The sequence below is a fragment of the Macrotis lagotis genome, chromosome 1 (assembly GCF_037893015.1).
Source record: "Macrotis lagotis isolate mMagLag1 chromosome 1, bilby.v1.9.chrom.fasta, whole genome shotgun sequence".
Taxonomy (NCBI): domain Eukaryota; kingdom Metazoa; phylum Chordata; class Mammalia; order Peramelemorphia; family Peramelidae; genus Macrotis; species Macrotis lagotis.
The window spans coordinates 731,829,013-731,849,932 of NC_133658.1; the positions used below are offsets into that span (position 1 = coordinate 731,829,013).

At 35.5% G+C, this 20,920-nt stretch overlaps 1 protein-coding gene across 2 annotated transcripts in view; it reads left to right on the forward strand.

Moving 5' to 3' along the window:
• The window catches only part of FLT3 (fms related receptor tyrosine kinase 3), a 78,191-nt gene that overhangs the window by 9,058 nt on the left and 48,213 nt on the right, over nt 1-20,920 (forward strand). For both annotated transcript variants that reach the window (XM_074216147.1, XM_074216148.1), the window contains exons 3-5: nt 248-453; nt 8,727-8,842; nt 12,183-12,300. In XM_074216147.1, the coding sequence (XP_074072248.1) occupies nt 248-453; nt 8,727-8,842; nt 12,183-12,300 (440 nt within the window). The remainder of the gene's footprint in view (nt 1-247; nt 454-8,726; nt 8,843-12,182; nt 12,301-20,920) is intronic.

Genomic DNA, 20,920 nt, shown 5'->3' on the forward strand with positions numbered 1-20,920 from the left:
TCAAGAGTACCTGAGTTCAAGTCAGGCCTCAGACACTTAACAATTACCTAGCTGTGTGGCCTTGGGAAAACCACTTAACCCCATTGCCTTGCAAAAAAACAAACAAACTAAACCCCTCCCCCCAAAGCAATGGGGCTAAGTGTTTTGTGATATGAAAAATATAAGTATTCAATAATTTTTTTGTTAAAAATAAGGCCATATTATTTCCTACTGCCATTTGTATGAATTTGTTTGTTTTGCAATGCAGGCATCAAAATTAATGAAAGATCTTGGATGTTCCTTGAGACCTGAAAGCCCAGGAGTTGTATATGAACCAGCTGAGACAGTTGAAGTAGACATTTTTACAGCCATTACATTACAGGTGATGTTGAGTATCCCAGGGAACATTTCATGCACTTGGTTCTTTAAGAATAACTCAACTGATTGCCACCCTGACTTTGATTTACAAAACAGGTAAGCAAAGAGATAAACACACTCAGAATAGCCTTGAGGAAGCATTTTCTTGCCCCAAAATGTAGTTCTCTTTTAATTTTTAAAAGTTTATTTTAATTCCTGCATGAAACAATTTCTTTGGGAGGAGGGGTGGAGTGGAAAGTCCCTCTATCAAATGGTGACCTGTTAGTAGATAAGTTTTATGGAATTTCCTGACACTCAGAAAGGTTAAGAAATATGTCCATGGTCAGACACATAGTTAGGGTCAAAAGCAGTATTTGGACTCAGTTCTTGACTTTCTTTGAATTCAAATTCAGAATTCTAAATATTACTCTGTTGTCTCTCATTGAATTAAAAATGATATATAATTTTATATTCTAGCAAATTGTTGCATGATTCAGACAAATTTAATTTTGTGTATTCTTTATAAAAACTCTCAAGACTGGTCAATAGCTCAAACCAAGGGCTCTTCATGAAGAGGGTTTCAAGTCAGCAGGGTATAATAATTGTTCACTATTTTAGTTTTACCTGTATCTAGAGTGAAAGGTGTGAATCAATTCATCTTCAGTGCTAAGTGTAGAGAAGAAGTGAGGGAAGTGAAGTAGTGAGGATCCAAAAGCAAGTGAATGACTGAATGAGACTAGAGGAGAAAGTTGGGACCAGAGGCAGGAGGCCCATTCAGAGTCCCCTTAAAGTTCATATCAGCAGTGAAGTAGTGTCAAGATCAAAAGAACAACACAGGCAAGCTTAAACTAAGGTCTGTTGAGTACCCAGGAAATTGGATCTCCAGATATTTATAAGACCTCAAAGGACATTTAGTTCTCTCCATTTTACTGATGAAGAGACTCATGATAAAGACCATGCTTCTGTCCTTTCCAGTCCTACATTTTGGAGTTAAGCAGCAGAACACTTCCAAATATTACTATTTCAGCATATTCAGATTTCACAAATGGACAGCTCCCCATCCCTTGCTCAGGTTTCCTATATTGAAAATAACCATATTTATACAGTAGGTGACAAACTGAAATGTTGTTGAGAAAAGACTCTCTAGAGTTTGAATAAAGGATGTACTGGGATATCTTATTTTTTAAGTGATTATTGTGCCTAGGTGACAAATATTTGCAACCTTTCATTTTAGTTGCACTCATAGAGAAACAAAAGAAAAAAGGCTTTAGTTGTATCCTTTGTGTCTCAATCTTTTGTAATATGTGATATTTTTATATAATATCTTAGAGAAGACTTGGACTCCCTACAATAAACTTTTAACTTTTTTACTCTTTCTCTAAACCAAAATTTAATTGATTCATAGATTATTTTTCAATTTAAATGTAGCTTATTGCAGTTGGGAAAATTCTTCATTGGAAGTTAGGAGAGAGCTTCCATCTAGCTGTGTGACCTTGGGCAAATTCCTTCACATATCTGGTCCTTTTATTTTTCAGTTGTAAAATAAGAATTACAAGACAATCCCTAAGGCCCCTTTAATCTCTAAAATTCTTTGAATTTTGCTTCCTTTTTCTACCCCCCCCCCCTTTGCTGTCACTGCTTAAAGACCAACCATAACAGATGTGAAAGACAGATAGGATACAATCCATCTGTATCCATCTTAGTAGTACTAACTACTCCACCTCCTTCTCCAGGCACACAGGGAACCATTTGGTATATTACAGCAGTTATTCAATAGAGAAGAGAAGAAAATAGTTTTGTAGGAGTGCAATACTAAATGATACTCTATTGACCTGAGGAATGTAAAGAACTTCCACCTCTGTGATTCATCACCAGCCACAAGGGAGCAACCTAGGCAGCAGAATATGTGTGTGTGTGCATACATATATGCATATATACATGCATACACACACACACACACACACACAAATATACTGTGATTGTGAATTGCATGCAGAGTAAAGGACAATCAGTGTTCAAGGTAAATTAAATCAGTAACTACTTTTCAGGCCAGTGCACATGCTTTTGAAGTTTCGTTCCAGATCTTTGGACACATTCACTTTCTTTTCCTCTTTTGAAGTACTTTTCAGATTGATGTGGCATAGTTACTTCTTTTAATTTGAGTTAAAATAAAGAACTTTATTAACAGTTGAAGGCTTCTTTCTCAGAGGTATCCTACTGAAAATATTTATATGTCCACAATTCTTTTCATGAGATTATGGTGAAAAACAAAGGAGATACCCGGAGGTCTCTTCCCTTGGTGTGTGTATGTGTGTGTGTGTGCGTCTGTTTGTGTGTGTTTGCATGTGTGTTGCGGTGTGTGCATGCATGGGGGGTGGAGTCAGGGAAAATGTTTGCCAGAAACTGCCTTGATATTTACTTCAATTGGATTGAATTGAGCGCTTTTCCATCACATACATGTACACACACACACATACACACACATTCTACAATTTTATTTTAGTTATAAAAAGAGGATAATGAAATCAAAGAATTTTAGAATTAGATTTTTATTTCATAGCTACTGGACTACCTTGGAAATATTCATAATCTGGTCAAGGATTCACAAAGAGTGGGAGTTCTGTTGCGGGACTACAAAGCCCACTGGATGAGTGTAGATGATTGAAATCCAGGACATCACCACTACACAATAAAACATGTGTCCTACTGACTGGCAGCATCATTTTCAAATAAATATGTTAATCTATAATAATACTGCATATATGTGTATGTGTAGTGTATAGTTTAATAGTATATAACACAAGTTTACTTAATTTACTACTAATTTGGGAATGGGAGGCCCTGACTATATCAGTGCTGTTCTTTTTTTTTTTTTTTTTTTGCAAGGCAGTGGGGTGAAGCGGCTTGCCCAAGCTCACACAGCTGGGTAATTATTAAGTGTCTGAGGTCAAATTTGAATTCAAGTCCTCCTGACTCCAGGGCCAGTGCTCTATCCACTGAGCCACCTAGCTGCCCCCAGTGCTGTTCTTTTGAAATCCACTTAGTTGCTAGTTTTGAAAAGGTGAGATTGCTTAGTCTAATTCTTTTTTTTTAAATTTATTTTTATTAAAGATATACTTAGTCTAATTCTTAAAGAATGTCCACTCGGGACAGAAAACGTAGAGAGTGAAAAGAACAAAATGAGGGGCGAGAAGAGATGGAAAAGTAAAAGCAAAAAGAGGGTTTTGGACATTCATAGTGGCTGCCATCTATAATATCACCCTGCTGGTTTGTATCTAGGGATCAAGAAACTTTGTATAATTATTTTAAAGACACAGTAGTCAATAACAATTCTATTTTGTGGCTAGGGAATTGTGGTGAAGATTGAGGAGCTGATGGCACTCTCTTAGACAAGGGGAAACCAGATGGTGCAATGGATAGAACACTAAGAGTTGGGAAGTTGGGAAGAACTTCAAATCTGGTCTCTTTACTGGCTGTGTAATCCTAGGCAAGTCACCTCAGCTTCATCATCTGTAAAATGGTGATAATAGTAATAGCACCTATCTCCAAGAATTGTTATGAGGATCAAATGAGATAATAATTGTGAAAATACATAGCACAGTACCTGGAAAATAATATAATCTAATTAATGCATAAATTTTTGCTTGGGCAGCTAGGTTGCACAGTGGATAGAATGCCAGACCTGAAAGAAGATTCAAATCTGGTCAAATCTGAGTTCAAATGTTATCTTAGATACTAGCTTTGAAACTCTGGGTAGGTCACCTATTTGCCTCAGTTTTCTCATCTGTAAAATGAAGTAAATGAAAGACCATCCCAGTACCTTTGTCAAGAAAACTCCGTATATGGGATCACAAAGAGTTAAACACAACTGAAATGACTCAGTAACAACAAAATCTTAGTTATTAATATCATTTATTGTCATTATTAATGATAGTTCCTGACCCTATTCCTGAATCCATCATCATTTCCTATTTAACTATAATAGCCACAGTGCATGACATCTTGGCATTGTCCATACTGACTCTCTTCAGGTTTACATTTACATATCTAAGCAAGGGGAGGGAGTCATCTGATTTGTTAATCTGATATCTCACAATATACAGGAAAAGTCTTCTAAAGGTCCCATTTGCCTGCAGGTCACCAGAGGAAATGGGAGTGAAACCACTTTAAAGACCCCTGCTAGCCCAATCCTCACTTCAAATGAACTATAGTCTTTAGAACTTCTTTGTTATCACTCAGTTAGGCATTAGGTCAATAAACACTTATTAATAACAAAGCTGTCACTTGAAGGAATAGTTAAAACTTTGACTTTTTTAGATTTAGGGATTGAAGGACCATTTCCATTATCTAATACTGTCTGAAAAGCATTTACATGGTACTCTTGCAGCCAGGGAGTTGTATTAAAGTTTGGAAGTAGATCATATGTATAATGGATATTGTGTTTCTTGCTTTCTAAATGGGTGAGGGATGGACTGGAGGGAGAGAGAGAAAATTTGGAACTGAAAATAAAAATAAATTGGAATTAGAGGTATAAGCTGGGATGACCTCTTAAATATTCAAATTTCATGAAATCAGTGAGTTTTCCTAGGGAGATGGAAATTAACCATGTCTTCTATTTTAAAAACAAAGATTTAAGTAAATTTTAAAGTCTATTTAAATAATACCTGGTAAGGTTTGAGAAAGGGAACTAAATGAATAGAGATTGCATTGTGAAAAAGAAAAAAATTGTGATTGTTAAAAATTATTTTGAACTTTATTCAATTGTTTTCCCCTAGAGAAATATTTCTCTGAAATTATAATGGGACTTAGTGGGAAAATGTCATTTCAGGTTCACATAATATCTAAGGAACATTAAGGAATAATAAAGTAACGTTCAACTCGACAATACTTTCTAGTCATATGATTGGGTAGCCACTTACATTTCCCCAGCTGTATATAAAGGGAACACAGGATAGAGGGCAAGATCTGAACATCAATAGTAATGAAATGAATTTAGACCTTTCCTAGAGAATACCTGGTTTCAAATTATTGCTGTTAGCCAGGCCAAGCTAGGTCAATTTGAACAAGTCAGACTCTAGTTTTTTTCTTGTAAAATAAGAAGTTGGATTAGCCCAGTGACTGATTTCAGGATATCTGTGTGTGTGTGTGTGTGTGTGTGTGTGTGTGTGTGTGTGTGTGTGTTTCATGTGGAAGTTACCTTGTAACTCTTCAAAATCTTGAGATTTTCCCCTTTTGTGGGAAAGAGGGCTATCTCTGCTATATTGAAAGTAGAACTTCTTTGTGTGTGTGTGTGTGTGTGTGTGTGTGTGTGTGTGTGTGTGTGTATACATGTAGTGGGGAATCTTTTGACCAAAATGTTTTCTTTATTTCTAATGGTGGTGACCTTCAGGAATGGGATTATGGTAGTTACTTCTTCACCTTAATTACTGAATTAGGGCTTTGCAAATGATCAACTGGTTTGAGTTGAATGTTTCGACTGCTAAACTGAATGAATGCTCAGGTTTCTTCTAGTTCTAAAATACTATTTTTCTGTTCAATGTCTCTAAATTTTATGTCCCTAGCAGAAAACTGAATCTAGCTTTAGAGCTATAAAATACCATGAACCAACCCTCTTATCTTACAAATGAGGAAATCAAGGCCTGTAGACTTGTCTAAAGTCATGCAGTTTATAAGTGTTAGAGTTGATTTCAACCTAGGTACTCTGATTGCAAATGATTCAGAATCTTAATCCCTGCATTGGTCATCAATATTACCAGGAACAGGGTGGCTAGGTGGTGCAATGGATAGAGCACCAGCCCTGGAGTCAGGAGTACCTGAGTTCACATCCGGCCTCACTTAATAATTACCTAGCTGTGTGGCCTTGGGCAAGCCACTTCACCCCGTTTGCCTTGCAAAAACCTAAAAAAAAAAATTACCAGGAAAAATAATCTCTCTTTCCAATGTTTCACGTGTAAATAGATTAAATTACTTGGTATTGAGGGCACTAGAATGTTTATGTAAGAAGATAGATTACAGCAGCTCATTCCCAAAAGTTGTTTACTGTCCAACAATGAGAAACTCTATAGTTAAGAGCATTATATTTATTAATAATTATTTTGTTGATTGGTAGTGACAACCAGTGCTCAGTTGAACATATTAATCAGAGAAAAAATCTCTTTTAGTTGTAGGAAATGTGGCAAACCCAGGTAGGTGGACTTGAATTGAACTGAACTCCCTCCCATTCAAATTGTGTACCAGGAGACCCTCCATAATTTCACTTCAATTGATGTTATTCTATCTCCTTCCATGTACTGTATATTCCAATCAAAGTAGACTACTCTCCATCACTCATTCACATACTCTCCTTCTTCTGGACTTCTGCTGATTCCATTCTCTTTTCCTGGACTGGATTATTCATATCCTTTCCAATCTCCTAGATCTTGGGAATTCCTCTTCTTCTTTCAAAGTTCAACCCAAGGCTATCTGCTCCATAAAACTTTCCTTGAAAACAATCTCTTCCTCCATTTTAATGTAAACTTCTAGAGAATCGGGTTATTTTATTCCTTATATTTTTTTCCCCAGCCCCTTGCAAGTTCCTAGCACCTAGCAGGTGCTTAATACATCCTTACTGACCCTTGATTGATCTCTCCCTCCTCTAATTTATCATTTAGTTGTAAATACAATATTTTTCTAGGCTCTATGAACACAAAGTTGACAAACATCACAATCACAGCTCTCTAAAATGAGAGATTTGGCATTTATACAAATAGATATTATATTAGCGAGATTGTAGTAAGCATGAAAGATCAAAACAAGGTAATCCAAGACAATTTGAGAAGAGAAAGATCAATTTTTGTATGGGTAAAGTGTGGATATGTATGTGTATGTTGGATGGGTGGTTGAGATGGAAACAGAGAAAGCTTCATAGCCTGACTGGACCCTGGAAAGAGAGAAGGAGTTCAATAAAGGGAGATAAAGCCAGCAGGCAGTCCAGGCACCAATGTGCCTTTGTTGTTTTTTAGGTTTTTGCAAGGCAAATGGGGTTAAGTGGCTTGCCCAAGGCCACACAGCTAGGTAATTATTAAGTGTCTGAGACCGGATTTGAACCCAGGTACTCCTGACTCCAGGGCCGGTGCTCTATCCACTGCACCACCTAGCCGCCCCTTGCCTTTGTACCAATGTATGATTACACAAATGCATGAGGTTAGGAAATGGCAAGACAAGATTAAAGAAGAATTTAGTACAATTTGGCAAGAATGTGTAATAGCATTAAAGATAGCAACATGAAATAAGACTTTAAGGAACCAGAGGACCTTACACACCAAGGTAAAGAATTGACATGATTTTAATGGCAAAGGAGCCCTGGAGTATTTTTGAGCAGGAAAGGGATATAGTCAGATCTATACATATTAGTTATTTTTGTTAGTTGTGAAGAATGGTTTGGATCAGGAGGAATCCAAAGATAGAGAGACCAGTGAAGGGGCTATTGCAATAGTGCAATTGAGGACTGAGGAAGGTTTAAATCAGATTGGTGGCAATGAAAGTGAACTGGGAAAGAGAGAACTAATGTGAGAGATATTGTAATAGTAGAGTTTGAAGGACTTTACAGTTAATTGTATATGGGAAAATGAGGAAGAGGGAAAAGACGAGCATGATTGAGGTTTCAAACATGAATGAAAAAGCAGTAGAATTAGCAGTGTCATTACAATGGAGTAAGGTGAGGAATAAGTGCATAGTTAGAAAGTAGGAGGACAAAAATCTTACAATGCTGACTCTCCCCTTAGCACTTATCTTAACATGAATTCATAATTTGGGCACTATCTTTTGCCTGTACCCACCATTTTCCAATTGTGAGTTGCTTAAGAGCAAAGCCTGTGTTGAATCATTTTCGTATCCCCAGCATCAAATATGGCACCTTGCACTTTGCTGGCTCTTACCACAGATTTACTGAAATGTGTTAAACTGAATTTTGAAGGCAAGATTGTATAGTACAAAAACCATTAATTTGGTGTCCAATGACTTGAGTTTGGCTCTGTCACTTATTATCTGTGTGTTCCTGGGTAAATCTACTTCAACTCTCTATGTATTTTAATTTACTTATCTGTAAAATGAGAGGTTTGAACTTGATCACCCCAAAGCAGACTTTCTCTAAACTCCTGAAATTATATACCTACTACATCCCCAAGCCTTAAACTTTAACTTAAGAGCCAATTCTAATGATGAGAATAATTATAACAATCCTATAGATTGGAGAGGGCAAGGTCTTTCCTTTTCCACAAAGAGCACTTTGTGGTTGCTCACTATTAGAAATTGAACATTGGCTCTAATAGACCAGAGCTTTGATTCAGCATTACATTTTTTTTGTAGTTCACAAATTTCTATAATGACAAATTTTTCTTCTTGTTTTGCAGAGGAATTGTTTCTATAGTCATTCTGAAAATGACAGGAACTCAAGCCGGGGAATATCTACTTTCAATTCAAAGTGAAGCCATGAATTACACAGTGATCTTTACAGTGAGTGTAAGAAGTAAGTTGGCTTGATAACTTGATAACAGAGAACCACAAAATTTTGAGAGAATGGATCCAAAATCTTGATTTATTTTGTTATTCTCTAGAAGACTTACTATTTGCTCAGGGAATTGGGTGAAAATTTTTTAAATGGACAAAGTTGGATTGGTTGTGCTTTTTGAACTCATTTGAATTAACCTATAAGAAATTTCTGAGTAGAATTCTGTGCTTTCAAGTCATTTACTTAGGGTCAACATATAATGCAACTAAATATGCAGCCAATATAATATGTTGTATATATGAATCTGATACTTATTGTGATAATTCAACACTTAGCTGTGAGGAATCAACATTTCCAATAATGCTTCAGTGACTGATAAAATTTATGAACATAGCCCTGAGATCATAGAACTTGAACTGGAAGGAATATTAGGGATCATCTAGGCCTTCCCCATTATTTTTACAGATAAAAAAATCTGAGTTCCAGAGGAGAAGTGACTTGTCCCTTTTGAAAAGGATGTGTCCTTCTCACTTGTCTTTTTCCTCTTCAGAAGGGCACCAGCAAAGCACCTTCCTTGTCAGGGATAAAAGAACATTCATGGATAAAATAAAGGGCATGATTCCTAATCCTTAGTACATCTTTGTGACAGTGCAGCACTCCAAACAATCTAAGCTTCTTAATGTTTGGGGAGGACCATCAGCTTCATCATGAAACAGTGGATAGATTTCATGATCTTGGAATCAGGAAACATGGGGCCGTGGCCTGCCTTATTCACTGACTGGTGGACTGGATGAGCTTTTAGATCTCTTCAGTTCAAGTTTTAAAATTAAAAAGAATAGGATTCTAAATATTTTAAAAGCTGTCATATGGAAGAGAACTCCAATTTATGTGTCTCAAAGGACTAGAACTGGGATTGATACTAGGAGTTATAAAGGAACAGATATTGTTTAATATGAGGAATAACCTTCTAATAATCAGAGTAGCAAGTTTTTATTATTGGAAATATTAAAACAGAATGGATTTTTAAAGAAGGTATCTTCACTACTATTCTCCCATTTTGGAGGAAGCAGTAAATGAATTATATTAATAACAGACAGCTGATAGTGGCAAGAGATAGAATGCCAAGCCTAGAGTCAGGAAGACCTGAGTTCAAATTTGGTCAGTTTCCTCATTGTAAAATGAGCTGAGAAAGAAAATTGCAAAGAACTCTAGTATTTTTTGCCAAGAAAACTCCAAATGGGGTCAAGAAGAGTTAGTCACAATTGAAAAGACTGAGCATCAATAAAGGAGGGCACTGTTCATAGCTTCATTTCTTCCAAAAAGGAAAGCACTCTAAGAAGTATAGGAGTAGGGCGGCTAGGTGGCACAGTGGATAAAGTCAGGAGTACCTGGGTTCAAATCTGGTCTCAAACACTTAATAATTACCTAGCTGTGTGGCCTTGGGCCAGCCACTTAACCCCATTTGCCTTACAAAAAAAAAACCTAAAAAAAAAGAAGTATAGGAGTAGTTAACTGTGTGAATGTGCTACTTGATCTGTATGGTGTTTTTACTGATCATCACTTTATCTTCAGACTATTGATTGTGGTTGGGATCCAGTGGGACATAGTCACTGAATACAAATAAATAATAATAATAGCATCAATAAATGACATTATGTAAAGGCTTTATGATTTCAAGGTTTTTTTTTTTACATAAATGAACACATTTGACCCCCTGTAACAACTTCTCTGGGTCAAGGCAGACATTTTCTTTTTTGATATATTGTATTTTCCAATCACATATAAAGATAATTTTCAACATTCATTTTTTATTTTTATTTTTTAAAAAGATTTTATTTATTTTGAGTTTTACAATTTCCCCCCATGCTTGCTTCCCTTCCCCCACCCCTCACGGAAGGCAGTTAGTCTTTACATTGTAACATTCATTTTTTTTTAGGTTTTTTTTTTTTTTGCAAGGCAATGGGGTTAAGTGGCTGGCCCAAGGCCACACAGCTAAGTAATTATTAAGTGTCTGAGGTCTGATTTGAAGTCAGGTCATCCTGGGGCTGGTGCTGTATCCACTGCGTCACCTAGCCACCCCATAACATTCATTTTTTTATAATATTTAAGTTTCAATTTTTTTCTCCCTCCTCCCCACCTCTCCTTCAAGGATGGCAAGCAATCTGATATAAATTATACAGGTGTATTCATGTAAATATATTTCTACATTAGATATATTGTGAAAGAATAAACAGAAGAAAAGGGAAAAGTCACAAAAAGCAAAAAAACCAAAGTGAAAATAGTAAGTTTTAATCTGCATTCAGACTCCACAGTTCATTCTCTGAATATGGATAGTATTTTCCATTATGAGTCTTTTGGAATTGTCTTGGATCATTATAATGCTGAGAAGAACTAAGTTATTCATAGTTGATCATCCTACAATATTGCTGTTACTGTGTACAGTGTTCTTCTGTCTCTGCTCACTTCACTCAGCATTAATCATATAAGTCTTTCCAAGTTTTTCCAAAATCTGCCAAGGCAGACATTTTCAACACTATTTTACAGATGAGGAAACTGAGGTTCAAAACCTAAAACAATTTGTCAGTGGAAACCCAATTAAAAAGCAGAGGAGCAAGGACTCTTCTGATTCTAAATTTGTCACTCTTCATTACATAACAGATATATCTAGGATCTTTGCCAACTCTAAGATATTAGGCATCTATCTATGTATTTTTACATGGCCTTAGGCAAAGTACAGAAAGGCAGGGCCAACCTTGAAATTTTTCTGCTTGAAAGTGTTCATTTTGAGCTATACACAACAGGTATTTCTCCCTTTCTTGCTTATCAAGTCAAAATTCTCCATCATGTTATATATACTCCTGCCCCTCTTCTTCCTTCCCCCTCCCTCATCTAACTTTTTTTCTCATAAATCATTTTGAGTACCAATCACAGTCCCATATGAGAGGTATTGGTGAGAGAACAACGATGAAACTTGGTGTTTCAACCAGTGTTGGGCTTAATGTGATAAATAAGCAGTATGGAAGAAAGTACTCAGTTTTATATGATGGAAGGTTTTAAACATTTTTATTATCTCTGAGGACTAAAACCATTATTTTATTTTTTTAATTTTTTTTTTAGGTTTTTGCAAGGCAAATGGGGTTAAGTGGCTTGCCCAAGGCCACACAGCTAGGTAATTATTAAGTGTCTGAGACTGGATTTGAACTCAGGTATTCCTCACTCCAGGGCTGGTGCTCTATCCACTGCACCACCTAGCTGCCCCTAAAACCATTATTTTAAAATGATTAATTAGAAATAAACAATGATACCTTCAGAAAAGCTTTGTCATATACTTTAAATGTAACTTGAATTAATTTAACAGGAAAACTCAGAAAGCCATACTTCAGAAAAATGGAGAACCAGGATGCAATAGTTTGTAAATCAGAAAGCTTCCCAGATCCGGTGGTAGAGTGGTTTTTTTGCAGTCCACATAATGAAAGGTAAGATGTTTGCATCTCATGTTGATAATTATTCTTATGGACTTCACAAATTAAATTATGGGAATTTTTTAAAGATATAAGTCAAATGTTGCATATGTTAGCCAATCTAATAATTTAATTCCATGCTCATTTTTAAGCAAATAGTTTTACAGCAATACTGAATAGGTGATGTGCTCAAAATATTGTAGTTAATATAATAGACAATGGTGCTTTCATTTTTCCTCTTATAGAGGGCTGACATTTCTAAGGATAATTTTTAAAAATCCATTCTAGGATAATAAGAATCAGCAACAAAACAATACCATTAAAAAAAACAAATAGAAATACATTGAACTATTGTTTTATTTGATAAATTATAAAACATCCCATGAAATGGCAATTATGATGATAATGAGATGGGAAGTCCATGTGGCATTCTAGGACAAGTAGGGTCCCCCAAGAATCAATCAGTATGTACCAAGAACCATGCTAAGCACTGGAGATACAATCACAAAAGTGTGCTGCTAGCATTTCAATCCAAATCAAGCAAAGACAACCTATTCACAGTGAAAATATTTCCATGATGAACAAGACAGGAGCTGGACCATACAGAGAAAAATATTTAATTATCAAAGCATTTAGCACAAGTTACTAAGAAAATGGACCAGAGTTAGAAAACTCTCTGGTTCCAGAATGTATTAGAAGAACATTAATGACAAGATCCAAGGAGCAAACAGCAAAATGTGGTTAATAGTCAAGCAAAAAAAAATATAGGTTGGAGCAAAATCCATATAAAGAGTTCAGGTTCAATTATATTCAAATAGATTAGATTATCTTGATGTCCTTTGGAATCCTCCTTCTTCTTAATGAGCTTCAGTTGTGGACAGCTCCCAGCTGCTATTAGCATTTCCTGTTGTGAAAGCTGAGTCGGCAGATAGATAATGTGGTAAAGAAAAGCCAGTCTTTATTAGTGATAAAACCTTGGCAATAGAGTGTCTGAAAAGACATAGGTTTTTAAAAAAATTATTCTAATGTAGACCACTCATATTTTAAATGAAAATATGTGTCTACTAAAGTAAAAGTAAGTTCATAAAAATCTAAAAATTCATAGGCATAATTGTTGTATAAATAAAATCTACTTTGGCCTGTCTGACGTGATTTATTTATTCAAAAACATTTAGTGATTCTTTAATATCTCAAAAATATTATTCTATCCTTAATTTGAATGTTTACTATAATCTGACTCTAACCTCTTTTATAATTCAATTCAAAGAACATTTATCAAGTGTTTAATATTACCTTTTTTTTTGCAAGGCAATGGGGTTAAGTGATTTGCCCAAGGTCACACAGGTAGTTATAAAGTGTCTGAGGTCAAATTGGAACTCAGATCCTCCTGATTCCAGGGCCAGTGCTCTATGCACTGTGCCACCTAGCTGTCCCTAATATTACCTTTTTAATTTTATTGCACATTATCTCCTTTTATGCATTATGTTCCAGGGAAACTATTCACTGAAGTCTACATTTCATCCATTATGTCCATATATTTATGAAATACTCTCTCCCTCATTTCCACATTTTAGAATTCTTATCCTTCTTCAAAGTTTACCTCCTCCTCCATATAGCTAGAAAGAGCATTTAAAAGTCATTTTTCTATATACTTATTGTGTCAAGCACTGGAGACACAACCACAACTGAAACAGGATAGTTCCCTCAAGGAACATACTTTTTTATCAGGGAAGATAAAACATAAAGGAAATCAGGAAAAGTGGGGAGGGTGCCACACAAGGGCATGGCAGCTGGTGTGGGAGTGAAGCCTATCAGGAAATAAGCAATGGTTTCTGATTCATCATCAAGAGCAGTCATTCTCAAACTTTTTGGTCTCAGAACCCCCTTATATTCTTAAAATTATTGGGAACCCTGAATAAGCTTTTGTTTATATGGGTTACATCTACTGAAACTTACTCTATTGTGAAATAAAATATCTTAGTATTATTATGAAAATAATTTTAACATCATAGTTGCCTCTTGAAAGTATCTCAGAGTCACCTGGGGTCCCTGAATGACACTTTGAGAAGCACTTGTCTACATCTTGCATTTTTCCCTACCTTATCCTATTTTATATTTATACTTATCTCTGTGTATCATATTCTTCCAGGAGAATGTTACTTCCTTAATGGCAGCTCATTTCATTTTTATCTTTATATCCTAAGCATCTAATTCAATGCCATCCATCTATTAGGTGATTAATATATTTATGAAACTGAATTGAATGGTGTCCATTTCCTCTTTGGGTGTATTTTAGGCATCCAATTCTTTTATGTTACCCAGGTTCATTGTCTGAGGAAAAATTAAAGAAAATAGAGCTGTTTGTTTGGAAAAAAATAATAATTATATGATCATAGACTTAGAACTGGAAGAGACCTTAAAGGCCATTTTATATAATTTCCTAATGAAGTGTGGTCAAAGAGGAAACTATTGCTCAAAGAATGTGACTTTTCTAGGATCACACATTAGAGATGAAATTTGAATTCGGATTTTCTTGACTTCCAATCTAACATTTTATCCACTATGCCACATTGTATCACTCAGTAAGCTTTTACTTAGAGAAGTTCATAATTATTGGCTTCAAATATGTGAAAGGTTAGAATCACAGATCTAAAAATATGAGTTGGAAAAGTTTTCAACACTTCACTTCAATCTGTATTAATGTCCCTTTGACAATCTCCCCAACAAATATTTGTCCAACTTTTTTTGAAGACCTCTGGCAAAAAGCAAGGTACTTTACTATACCTCCTAAGGAAATGCATTCCACTTCTGCCTAGCTCACATAGGAAGTTTCTCCTGATCTCAAGTCTAACTGTTCTCTCTAACTCATTGCTCTGAGTTCTGTCTCCTGGGGTCAAGTAGAACAAGTTCAATCTCTCTTCCACATAATACTTCTTCAATATAGTACCCATGTTTCCTCTAAGTTTTCTTTTCTCCAGGGCAAACATTCTCAATTCAGTCATTTAGTCTTTAATGATATGGTTTCCAGTCCCCTCAATATTCTTTGTCTCTTTAAGAATCACTTCATTTTGGGGCAGCTAGGTGGCACAGTGGATAAAGCACTGGCCTTGGAGTCAGGAGTGCCTGGGTTTCAAATCCTGTCTCAGACACTTAATAATTACCTAACTGTGTGGCCTTGGGCAAGCCACTTAACCCCATTTGCCTTGCAAAAACCTTAAAAAAAAAAGAATCACTTCATTTTGTCCATGTCTTTCTTAAAAATATGGTGTTGTACATTGATCTCACTATTTTGACCAAACTATCATCTCCTTTCTTGCAATATCATTCTCTTAAACATCTAAAGATAATATTAGATTTTGTTTTGTTATCATATTTACCTGCAGACTCATATTTGACTTGCAATCCTTTAAAACCTCTAAATCTTTTTTATAGGAACATATTGTCAAGTCATGTCTTTCCCATCTTGCTCTTAGCTTTATTTTTGGTCCATGTAAGACTTTTAGTTACTTTTGTTCAATTTAATCTTACTTGATTCAAACCTACATTCTAGTCTGTTGACTTTTATGAATCTTCACTTTCTTATCCATTATGTTGCCCATTTTTCCCACCTTTGTGTCATTTGCAAATTTGATGAGTCCAGCAATTAGACAAGACTTGAATCCACCTAACTTTATTATAGAAAATCACATGTTTTATAGAGCAATCTCCATATTTTCCCACAAAAATAGATTGAAAAACTTTGTCAAATGCTTTGCTAAAAATCTAAATAAATTCTGTCTATAGAATCTCCTAATCTATCAGTCTATCAAATTTGACCACACTTCAAATAAGATTAGTCTGTTGTGATCTCTTCTTAATGAATTCAGGTTGTCTTTTTGTGATCAATGCTTCCTCTTATATCTACTCAATAACCAATCCTTTAATAATGTGGTCTGGAATTTTTCCAGGTTTCAAAGTCAACCTCATTAGTTTTTGGTTTTCAGATTCTATCCTCTTTTCCCTTTTTGAATATTGGAATGTCATTTGTCCTTCTGAAGTTTTGTGTGGCTTTTCTCTTCCCTGTGGTATTTCAAAGATGTTGGGTCAACTATCACACATCCTAGTCAACCTAAATGTTGGATTTGGTCCACACTTGGTGACCTGAACTTAATGAAGACAGTAAGGTATTCTCTTATTTTCTCTGTCCTTTTCAATTGCTCCTTTACAGTCAAAGAACTGTAAAGATTTGTTCTGTGCAGTTCCAAAAGTTAAAACTGGGCTCAGAGATAGAGATGATAAGGATATATATATATATATATATATATATATATATATATATATATATATATATATATATACTCATTATAACTTTTTGACTGGATGTGTGATTTCATCAATTCAGGAAGCTCTTGAGGAATTCTGACTACCCATATCATATGTGCTTATTTTACAACTCATGGTCATGAAGTTGACTGGGAGCATTGAAAAATAAATTGACTGGCCTAGGCTCATAGAAAGACTTAAACCTAGATTTTCCTGATTCTGAGGCCTGCTCCCTAACCGTTGCACCATATTGCCTTTCAATATGAGAAGAATATATTTTCCCCTCAAATTACTCATAAGTAGAATGGACTATACTATGAGGTGGAGAGCTTACCTTTACTTGATAACAACCTTTCAGGGATAAAAGGGATTCTGGTATGAATGAAAACTTAGACTAGATGACTTTTCAGGTCTTTTTCAACTCTAACATATGATGATTCTAGGTATCTATGGTATCTCACCAAAGCTCTGTGCTCTAAATAGCTTTATCACCTAAATGGGATAATCTTAAATGTTTTGTGCCAATTTCTCAGGTCTTATCATATAAACTTACCATGATGATAAGTCAATTATCTGTTAATTGCTGGTGATTACCACTATCAGTAACTAATATAGGGTTTTCAGGAAGACTGAGAAGGGAAATATTCTTAGATGGGGCCCTCCTAGAGTCCCTTAAATCATACTTCATATCCAAGTTTTAAAATGAGTCTTGAATCTATTTTTATTATACAAATGAAAGTTTTTAATATAAAAAAATTTGGGGACACAGAGGCTAATTCCTTGAACACCTTGAATGATAAAAGCTGTGATTTTAGGCAGTAATCTATTTTAAAAAACACTATAAAACAAACTATAAAAAATCCAGCAGGGGGTGGCTAGTCGGCGCAGTGGATAAAGCACCAGCCCTGCAGTCAGGAGTACCTGGGTTGAAATCCGGTCTCAGACACTTAATAATTACCTAGCTGTGTGGCCTTGGGCAAGCCACTTAACCCCCGGTTTCTGAAAAAAAAAACTAAAAAAAATCCAGCAGAATAAATTACTTTTTATTCAGTGATATTTGTATGTAACCAATATGAATTATTGTGCAATGAGAACCAATTTTAATTCAGTGAATTTCTTCCCAATTATATGTAAAGATAATGTTAAACAATCTTCAGTGAATATTTATTAAGAGTCTAAGATGGACAAGATACTGAGACAAAAAATAAGTAAACACAGCACCTGCTTTCAAGGCTTTATTCTCTTGGAGTAGTGAAGTCTGAAATTACTGAATTTTATTGTCCATACTTTTGCTGTAAGAGTCATCACTCAGAATTAAGGGGCAAGTGAATCAGGATTAGGATATGGATTGTAGAAGGTGTTCAGCAGCAATATTTCTTGACTTTTTTTATTCCTTAGCACATCAATAAATTGCTGCCCATTTTTGTCATTTTAGAGATTTTCAGACTTTTCCCCTGTGACTTCCTCCTATTCTTTTCTTTATATTCTCTTTTCTTCTCCTTCTCTCTTGGCAGTTAGAGAGGGGAAGGGGGGTAGGGGAGGTAGTGGTTATAACTATGATAACTCCATGTTCCCTCCTCATTCTTAATACCAGAGCAGTAATGGAAGCTCAACTTTCTTTTCCTGTCCAACCCTTCAAGCCCAGGCCTCTAGGGAAAACTTAGTGGTGGAAGCAGCGGTTGTCGTGGTTCCAGGCTCCTCCACTTCTTTCCACCCCTGGTCCTGGGGGAGTATGGGGATGAGAAGAGCCTGTGGTGGCTGCAGCAGGTGCAGAGTCAAGTCACATGCTTTCTCCCAAACTGTCCTATATACTCAGGTCCAAGAGGAACAAATATTATACAAGAGGCCCTGCCCCTTTTCCTCCTCCTCATTTCAGTTCTAGGACACTGGAAGCCACTTCCTTCCTTTCATGCGCCTCCATCTGAAAGTTGTCAGAGAATGTGGTGATGGTGGTAGTAAGGACAGTTACTGGGTCCCTTTTGGAGGTCTTTTAAAAGTTTTTTAGGGGGATGATTATATTTTTTTATTTTTCCTCCATATAATCTTTCTTTTACTTCTTAGCTCCTTGACAGTTTTTGTTGCCATAGGCTAAAAGAACTGATTCCCTGTCTTACATACATTCTGTCATTCCCCATGGAAATCATATATATTTTTTTTCAGAGATCTCACTCATAAATCACTTGACTTTTCCACTAGAACCACATTCTCTGATATTTATTTTCATTAGTTGACATAAGATCTCATTCTTATTACCAAATATGGCCATCAATTTATTGGTGTACTAAGGAATAAAAAAAAGTTGAGAAATACTGATGTTGATGATCACCTTCTACAGTCCATATCCTAGTCCTGACTTCAACTACTCCTTAATTCTGAGTGATGACTCAGAGATATTGATTAGTGGTCAACATCTGGCAGCTATCATTTGAACTACAATTCATTCTTCCTTTCCCATTTCTATTGGGATAGGAGAAAAATATATAATGTAACTGCCTTTTCTACTACTATGTCTGCTGGAATGAAAGAGAAAAATATCATCTTATATCTAGGATCATTAGGATAGCAATATATTAACAAAAGCATCAATTAAAATAATGTCCTGGAGGTAGGGGTGAAAAACTGCTATTTTCAAACTTTCCTTTTATTATTCTCACTAAACAATCTCCCCTTCTTTGAAGTTTACACAATCAAAAATTTCTACTCAGTTCATGTCTATTGCCCCCCCCATTTATGTCATTCTTACTCCTTTTTCAAGGAGCTCAGTCTATGAGTCAATATCTTCTCTTCACCAACTCATTTTATAGTAGAGATTTTAGCCTAATTGAAATCAATGCATCTTCAACCCCATACAACCTTCCAGTTTCTTAGACTCCTTAAGTCCCATGTCCTTCTCCTTCACTCCACCTCAGCTAAATACAGTTTTAATGATCATGTGCCATTTTACCATTACTCAAGTTCTCACTTTTTTCATATCCACAGAACTCAACAAGGTTAATAAATGGGTTTAATAAATGCTTCTTGACTGATAGATTGATCGATTTCTTGGTACCTTCTAATTCAGATCTTAATTATTAAAATAGATAAAATAAGGAGATATTTTATACCAAACTAATACCTTTAGTCCTGCAATGTGTTACTGAACACCACAGAATTGACACTTTTGAATTTTGGTGCTGGAGAAGACTTTTGAGAATCCCTTGGATAGCATGAAGTTCAAATCAAGTCAATACTTAAAGAAATTGATTCAGACCATTCTTTAGAAGATCAAATATAAAGCTGATGCTAAATATCATGGCCACATAATGAGAAGACAAGACTGATTGGAAAAGATTGTAATGTTGGAGAAGATTGAAGGCAAAAAAAAGGGGGGATGGAGATAGTGTCATGGAAGAAATGAACATGAGTTTGGACAGACTTCAAGAGATAGTGGAAGACTAAAGGGCCTGATGTGTCATGGTCCATGGGATCAGGGAGAGTCAAAACAACTGAATGATAACAAAAGTGCTGAGGTTGAGAAAATCATAGTAGATTACAGCAATCTACATCTTCGAAGTCATAACACTGACTTGCAGGATATATATAATCCCATTGTATCTATTGTTGATTTTCTTTTAATATTAGCCTTTTTGTTTTATGCACAAAGTATAGGTATTCAACAGTATCTTTTGTTGGGGCAGATCAAATAGTTGAACAGAATCTAATAACATAGAGTCCAGAGTATTCAATCACTGAGGTGATGTCTCTGAAGATAATTTGGTCCAACTCGACAAAAATTATATCTTTAATGTATTGCCAACAGCAACATTGGCTCATGGTGAGGCCATAGTTATAGAGTGGCATGGTGCTAGTCGAAATAGATAGAAGTTTGAGAGCCTTGGTCAATTTTGCTTCAAAAAAGCCACTGGTGACTGGCTGTCCTACCTTCAATGAAGACACAAAATTTGTTCTTGTCAAAGCCTTCAAGATTTTTCTCTGAAATGAGTTGTTTATTCATATTTAAAAACCATAGCATTCCATGATATAGATGACTATGGAGATCACATTTTTCTCCAAAGATGTGCTAAAGATCAACATACAATGAGGCATAAAGTTAGAAGATATTATCAGTCATAGAGTATATCCTACACAGAGTCCAAGTAGGGGAAAGATTCTTTTTTTAGCACAAAGTTCTCCAATTACTCTTATATTATATATTCATTGCTTTGAGTCATGAACATCATAAAGTCACCTCAGTGAAATCTATAGTCATTTGAAAGTGATCAATCAGTCCAATGATCTAAGCAGATAAATCAATCAACAGCATTTATTAAATGCCTATGATATGTCAGACATT